We start from the raw sequence: 8,561 nt of genomic DNA on the forward strand, positions 1-8,561 counted from the left end.
AAATTATAAGATAATTAACAGTATAATGTGTTAATGTGAAATATCATTCCAGGAAATCAGTTTTGTGACAAAATCTATTTATTGATCATAAAGTATACGTTGATTAGAAGAGCTTATGCACTCATTACAATTGCTCATGTGTACAAGTGCACACGGAGATGTCAATCAGGGCAAGGAAGAAGCTTTACAACATTAGAAGAATAAGCTTTATTTCTCCCAGAATATAACTAATGTAAATGCCTCTGAATGCAGAAGCCAGTTCCTAGAATCACTACTAATAATTAGACAACTTCTTATTGTGGACCACCAGGAAGAATTAGAGCAAGAATCACATACATCAATCTAGCAACCATTTCTTGGATGAACGTGCAAGCAAAATACAACCTTCGCTGTCATCAGAACCCACAAAAAACCTGTAATAAATTTCTGAAACTGTGCCATCAAATAGGGAAAAAAATATTTCTGCAATCTCATGAAAATGTTCTTGTTATGAGGCTGCTTAGGCTCTGACCTGTCTGGCAGACAATTCCCAACTGCTTTCTGATGAAGTGCATTCCCCAACACAAAAATCACTTTCCAAATCTTTAGTTGAAATGTCTTCTTCACAGTCTTCACGTAGGAATATATTCTCGACTTGTTCTGCAGTGAAAGTATCCTTTTTGGAAGTTGAAGTCTCTTGTGTGATGTAGAACACTAGTTTGATTAAGAAAAAAAAAGTACATATGACAAATGAAGGTCATAGTTTATTTACTTCAATAATTTCACAACAGACGTGAGGAAACTTCAGCGAGAACATGTATACACAATGATGGTATGTGGCAAATTAGAGACAAGAATGCATTACGTGCCCATGATAGGCAAAGGGTTAACCACTAGGCTATGAAGAAATCCAGATATTGTGTAACACATTTATGAAAGAAAAGAAATAATTATAAATATGTGAATTAGGTAATATGTTTCAGGCTGTCATGGTGGTCGAGCTGCACATGATGTTACCACTGAAGGCATGGGCTGAAGTTTCAGCATAGGAGTAAAATATAAACACCCATTAATATCTGAGTAAGACTTAAGCTAATATGTGTAATGTAAAACCAACATAGCATTCTTCCTTCTTCCATTTGCTATGCAAAAGTTTATATTTTTCATAATGCTTGGGGTTTCTTTGGCCGTAAAACATAGTGCACAATCATATTCAGAGGTTTTATTTGAGTTTGAATTTTTGTTTTAAGTCCATTTTATGCACAGATAGGCTAATCGAGACTGGACCTACAGTTTAAACTGGGATCCGAACCACTATGTCCCTCCACCAGGTATCAAACCTGTGACCTCTTGATTACAAGGCAATAACGTTACCACTATGCCAATGGGGAGGCCCTCAGAGGCTATATGACAGCAGTCAGAGTGAAGAATACTTCACACATTCCAGCAAATTTGGCATTTCTTTAGGTAAAGTTACAGTTCAGTTTCCCTATGATTTAATGCTTCCAAGTCTTTGCATAGCCAACCAAGTAATGCTGACCAACACTGTCCAAAGATCTGAATATCTTGGAATTTACACGAAATCCAGAATTAGAATTTATTTTGCACCAAAATAGTGCTGCAAATCAAAAGTCTGGTAGATTGATATGGTATAGTTGCAATAGAATACATATATATTAATATTTATGAACATCCTGAACAACTTTAATTTGTATCAGTGCAGCCCTATGGAGAATTAACATTCTGTAAAATTCCAAATCATTGTTCGAAAAGTCAAAACTGATAGTTAAGAGGGTTTTTTTCCGTAAGAAATATATAAGATGCTAATGTTCTTGTCAGTCTACTTTTTCATGTTAAAGATTGACTTAAAGTTACTTGTGCACTTGCATTGTAAGCAGAAGTTCTTTATGTATTATACCCCACTGCTTTACTTTTCAACACTTAATGAATTTTCACACTAAATCAATAAATGTATGTTTCACTTTATGTGTGAAACTGAACTGCAGCCTCTTAAATTACTGTCATTGTAATGGAGCAAATAGCTTTGTTGTTGACTAAAATGAAGAAGCTTTCTTAATATATGGTTAGTTAATCATTCATTGTTCAGGTAAATATGTATAATTTCACCTGCTGTGTATTGTGTTCATTTAAACTGAGAGTAGTAATTCTTCTTTTCCAGATTACGAATCCTGTGCATCTCCAATATCTACTCCCTGACCGATACTACGCTCTTCACAATTGCTGCGCACTGCCGCAATCTGGAGCATCTTAATGTAAGGGGATGCTGGAGAATCACAGATGATGGAGTAAGGTAGGGAATTATCCAGCTATTAATCTCATTCCAATTTGTTTATAATATCTAAGTGACCTGATCTAAACACCTTTGCTGAACAACCCTTTGAAGTACAAAAACCTCTTCAAAATGACTTTTCGTTGAGTGATGCATGTCAGGTCACGTAATCCCTTTGCAACTGTTATCTGCCTATGTGGACTGAAGTCTACCACATATTCTTGTCAAGTGGTTCCTTAGTTACCCTCGGGATGCTGGGCCATTACCAATTATTATTATTTATTTATTTATTGCTAATCCACTGGGGATCCAGCTCCTGACCACTTGTACCAAAAGCCAGAATGCTAGCCACTGGGCTACGTGAGTCTAATAACTCTGCAGAAATTGGAGGGAATAATATTATATGCCTGTGTATTGTGCATACGAATTCAGAACTCAGATATTTATAATAAGGATGGGCGAATAGGAAATTTTTGCCACTACCAACAAAGTACCGATATCAAATTTATCAATACCGATAACAGTTATTCTACTGATCTGATATAAAATTCCAATTGGTTAATTGACCTCCATAATAAACGTATGTTACCTGATGAACCAAGCTTTTGCAATGCAAAGGAAGCTGCATATTTAGACATTATATGTTTATTTCCATAAAAATTATAACAAAATGACACAATATTGCACTAAATTGTAAGATATTATAGATATATCAGTTCCGTAAAATTACCAGTACACTGATATACCTATATCGACCAATACCGATAGAATACTACTTAATCTGTCCCATCCCTAATTTATAAAACTGAGTCCAAAATATGGTTGGCTAACAACTCCTTAGTTCCAAGTGCTTCACAAGAGGCCAGGATCATAGAATAGACAAAATTGGATTGAGGTTGTTTCACTCAACAACCTTGCAGTAATTTTCAGAATTGTGAGATGACTTAAAACTCACTGGTAGTCAAATTTTTATGTAAGTGTAACTCTTACCACCTATCAACATTTTCACACAGTTAATGTTTATATTTGACAAATACATTTACATCCTCAAGCTTTTTCCACATCTGTGGACAAGATTCGGCTGAAACCTGATAAAAGATAAAGAGATTGTTAAAAATGTTAAAAGAGAAAAAGTGAGAATTAAAAACGAGGTAGCAGTTACGCTGTCATGGTGTTCATTGATCCATGTCTGGCCAGATATAAAAGCATAACAGATAGGGCAAGTGGCTTCTGACCAGCCAGCATCTTTTGCTGGATGAGTTGTGCCTGAATCTCTTGAATTTCAGAAAGGCCTCCTTGATTCTGGCAATTTTGGTAACAGTTGAAGGGCGCCAGGCATCTGCAATTACTGTAGATGTTCCACACAGCAGATCTCATGTGATAATAAAGTGGAACCCGGTTTTACATTTTTGAGGATAGCAAGGTGAAAAAAATTAAAATGTAGGATAATGTAAAATCCAGGAATATTTTATAGCATTTTGCTCTGTTCTGATCATGGAGATTGAATGTATAATGCAGAAAAATGTAAAACCAGGATTCCACCTCACTAAATATATGTTTCTCTTTTGACTGGAGCCAGTGCTTTCATATTTCCAATTTCAAAAGATACTGTAAACCAAGTTGAAGTGAATTAAAACATTACAGAATTACCTGGAAATTTGTTTGAAAATATTGGAAAAAGTCAGGTAATTTGTTTTGCCAAATGAATGATAATCTTGGGCAGTTGCCCATCTTTACACATGCAAACACTAGTACATCTCCCTACAATCGAGGGAATAAAATTTTCATGACTTTCAGAAAATTCTAATGATAGTATGTGTCAGTTATTTACTATTTTTCTTAAAAAATAAAACCTCATTATCATATGTAAACAAACCGATACAAGGACACTTTATGCTCAGATAAAGTGGTGCATGTAATAGGAATGTAAACAACACACTTTAGACAATTAAAATGTATTTGCATAACAGAAGAAATAGGATAAAGGCCATATGTTTTTGTTTATTTTATGTTGAAGGTTCCATAGGGTATTGGAAATCCTGGAAAAGTCAGGGAAATTAATCAATGAGTACAGATGTCAGGGTGAATCAAGTGACTTTTTATTTATTTATTACTTTTTTTTTACCAGTGTTTGGCACTTTCTCTTGCCAAATTTTTGATGGGATATTATGTGTAAAAATGAATTTATAGTGTATTCCTGTTCATGTGATTTGAACAACATTGAGTAAACCTTATTCTGTTGATTAGCAAGTGCAGTTTTGAAAACTTAAAATTTGGTTATTTTAGCATGTTAAAAATAACACAAAATGGTAAAGAAGTTTATTTGAAAATTACATGAAAAACTGGAGAATTTTTTTTGCCAAAATGAGTTGTAAGTGATCCAAGGTTGGAATTTTTCCGGCCATGTCCCTGCATAAAGTGGCTCTGGGACTAACCCAGCCCACAATCAATGGGTACATGGGGAGTAAAGCAGCTGGAACGTGGTGTTGATCACATCACCTCCAAAATAGTTGAGATCGAGAATGTGTGGGGCCATACCCCCACATCCCCTAAATGTCTCCATGGTATGGTGCTATATGCCTGGGGAACTTTACCTTTACCTTACCTGGTTACAGATTCCAAGTGTTCAAAGTTACCTACAAATGAATAATGCTGATGGTTCAAATTAGCTGTGATGTTCTCGTATATATTCACCATGTAAAAACTACTTATTTTCAATTTCAGAATGGTTGGAGAGTATTGCCACAAACTGCATTCCCTACTCGTTAACGACTGTCATTATATTAGTGAGAAAACACTGTCAAAGTTACGCTTCAGAATGTTCATAGACAGGCCCCATTATTCACATAGGAGTTTACCAATTGTAGGTTTGAATTTACAGATATGAATGTTGTCATATTTGAATGTGATGTACAAACCCGATTGTGGATATTTTAATTTATTTTTTAAAAGAGACTGAATGGTTGTGATGATCCTCAAGTGGTCAAATGCTTCTATTTAAATATGTTGCTCAGTTAAAATTATTTATTTATTTCCACTATGAGTGAGATTTTGTTAAAGTACGGTACAAACAGATGTTAGTATTGTTTGTTATAGAGTTAGTAGATATCTCTAAATGTGTTGGTTTTGTAAGATTTTAAGAAGTAGGAATTTTCTTATGATTTTGAAATGTACATAATATAAGTATTAGATATGAACTCTGCAGCATTTTAGTGTTTGAGATGCATGTTGTGAGTATTTTAAGAAATTAAATTGGCAAAATGTTTAAGTATTGTATCGGTTACCATACCTCATGCTCTTGCTCCAAATTCCTTGACTTACATGGTGGATGTAATCTAGGGGTGCGTTCTGAAAGTCTTAAAGAAACAAACGAATTGAACGAAAGTAACTGGCCTCGTGAACCTGGTGAAAGAAGTCTATTTTTCAGACTTATGGGAAGCTCTAGACGAAAGCGCGCACAGCATTTTGTTTATAGAAATTTTCCACATGGCGTCCTCCGGAAGGCATGTCCTTCTGGCAGAAATAAACTCTGCTGCGAACACTGTTACTCATTTTAATCACATTGTAAGAAGAGTTAAGGCACGATCATCTTGCACATGTTGTTTCATATCGCTCTGTGTTAAAATTATAATACATTTCCGAACTAGTGTAGTTTGAAGCCATCATGCACATGTGTTGTCTGCAAACAGCAGACGTTTTTCACCGAACAAACCAGCCTCCTGGCCCGTGCGTTTGGTGAATCTCGTTCTTTCACGAGATGCATGGAATGAAACTTTTGGGACAGCATAATAAACCTCACGAAATGCACGGAAGTACTTATGAGACAGCCAGTTACCATAACTCGTTTAACGCGTTAAACTCGTGCGACTTTCGGAATAAACTCGTGCAACTTTCGGAACGGACCCTATGTTGACCAGATTCTTCAGAGGAAAATGGAAACTTCAGTTTATACTTTGCTTAAGTACTTACCATTCAGTGTTTTCAGTGCAGAAGCATGCTACAACGCTAAGGGTTCCAGGTTCAAATCATGACCTGGGCACAGGTGTTCTTTGTGAGCATCCCTTAATCAATTTCAGCCATCCTCATCTCCACAATTATCCAAAAGTGGAAGAAAAGTGAAGTAAAAGGAACCCAATTAATCAAGTTTCCAGTGCAGCAGCAGTTAAAACCACATTAAGTGCACAATACATTTAAAATTTTCAATTTTTAAAATAACATTATACATTACACAAAAAATTAAATAAAGCAATAAAATTAGTATCAAGGTTCTAAACAATTTGTAATTTATATTGTGAGAGTATAGTAGCCTAGATGTGTTGCATTTTTGCACAATGCTAAATACAACAGAAGTATTCAACAATCCTAATATTACATGAAAGCAATTTGACTGTACGATTTGTATATTATATTTATCAGATGATGACAATGATAAACTTAAATTACTCAGAAAGTAGTATTTATTTTGCTTCTGGGGTACATATCTCTTGGGACACTGGGACGTTGACGTGAAAACCAAGATGTCTGTTAGCCCTAATATAATCATACTCCTTTGTTTTAATTGTTTGCAGTAACAGAAGGTGGCCAGTTTCCCCGTACTTGTGCCCCTCTTAATGCTAAGCTTTGTCTACCAATACAAAGTAAATTTTTGTTGCTCCCCCAGTTTTTGGCACCCAGTTCCCACCACTATCTACATCATTACCATGTTAATCCCTTAAGTGGGTGGTAATTTGCAAATGCCATATCTCATCTGTAGCAGGTAATTTTAAATAATGCAACTCCTCATCACTCTCCAAAAGTGCACCTTCTATACTCAAAGAGTGCCTCCCCGATGGTGCAGTGATAGCGTTGTCACCTTGTAATCAAAGGGTCCCGGGTTCGATACCCAGTGGAGGCACATAGTGGTTCGGATCCCACTTTAAACTGTAGGCCCAGTCCTGATTAGCCTTACTGTGTATAAATTGGACTTAATACAGCAACTCAATCAATCAATCTATACTCAAAGATAATAAGATTACTTTTTTTGCTGCTTTGAACTATCCTGGAAAAAGCAAGAGTTCAAAATGCAAGAAGCCAGGGGTACCAGATTCGAATCCCAGCCTGGTCAAGGGTGTTCTTTTTTAGAGTCCCTTCATCAATTTTATCATATCACTCATCCTCATCATCACAATAATAATAGACATCTTTCTGCCAATCTTTGCAATAAATATAAACACTCCTAATATTTCTTCGAGCATTTCTGGACCAAAGGTGCAAGCAATAAGGCAGTACATTAAGATGCATGAATCTTCATTGTAACTCAACACTTACAAGTGCTGTAAACGTAGCACTCAATCATACAAGAAAATCTCAATTTTACACATTTTTAGATTTCCTTCCATCTCTCTTTCCCTCCCCGGCCGGTTCAAATCCGGGAACTTTTCTAACGGTGGAAGCGGCCCCGGCGCCTACCCAGCGTCGAATAACATGGGTACCTGGGGGAAACCCTGGGGGGTAAAGGCGGTCAGGGGCGTGATGCTGATCACATCACCCCTACTCACGACCAGATCAAGAAAGTGTGGGGCGTTACCCCCACACCCCCTATACGCCTTCATGGCGTGGTGCTAAGCACAGGGAACACTTTACCTTTTTTACCTCTCTTTCCCTCAGTACAGAAAAGGAGCATGAGGTATTGGTTATTAAGAAACATTTAGCACGCTCATCTTAAGCATCTTCCAAAGTATTAGACATAACATGCTATAACTAGTATCAAGCCTTTTGGCTGCATTAAGACACTAAATAGTAGATATGTGTTAATTGTAAAGAGCTGTGTACATTTAGATCTGGCTGTTTTATTTAGAAATAGTAAAGACAATGAATGATTGTTTTTATCCATGTTGTATATGTTTTCTATTAAATTGATTTTTTATAATAGCGGTGTTATTATTCCTGAACACGTCATTTCTATTTACTGATAACTTGAACATTAGCCTACATCGACAACTTTATAGGAATTGTTTCAAGATTTAATTTGTTCTCTTTCTATAATTACTTTTTCCAACAGCATTGGAGATGGGAGCCCTGCTGAAAATTTTGTCTACTGTTTTCAGTAGATCTATTGTATTTAGATTTTCAGAGAGATATAAATAAAAATTGTTAATACGGATGAATGAAATGTAATAATTAGAGCCACCATTTTAAGCTAAAAACAATACATACATATTAAATATAATACTGAAGAAGTTATTTTCACTTTTCGTTTCTCTGCTGTACTGTTTTCAGGCGTTTTGAAACATGTACTGAGTTTAGATTTTCA

General features: G+C 35.8%; 1 protein-coding gene across 4 annotated transcripts in view; it reads left to right on the forward strand.

Moving 5' to 3' along the window:
• LOC146000441 (uncharacterized) overlaps nt 1–8,130 on the forward strand; it is a 31,462-nt gene extending 23,332 nt beyond the window's left edge. For all 4 annotated transcript variants that reach the window (XM_083138077.1, XM_083138075.1, XM_083138076.1 and 1 more), the window contains exons 5-6: nt 2,159–2,290; nt 4,994–8,130. In XM_083138077.1, coding sequence (XP_082994203.1) covers nt 2,159–2,290; nt 4,994–5,156 — 295 coding nt within the window. In that variant the 3' untranslated portion in view covers nt 5,157–8,130. The remainder of the gene's footprint in view (nt 1–2,158; nt 2,291–4,993) is intronic.
• The last annotated feature ends 431 nt before the right edge of the window (nt 8,131–8,561 follow it).

This window comes from Lepisma saccharinum, chromosome 16, assembly GCF_977018435.1.
Source record: "Lepisma saccharinum chromosome 16, izLepSacc3.1, whole genome shotgun sequence".
Lineage (NCBI taxonomy): Eukaryota > Metazoa > Arthropoda > Insecta > Zygentoma > Lepismatidae > Lepisma > Lepisma saccharinum.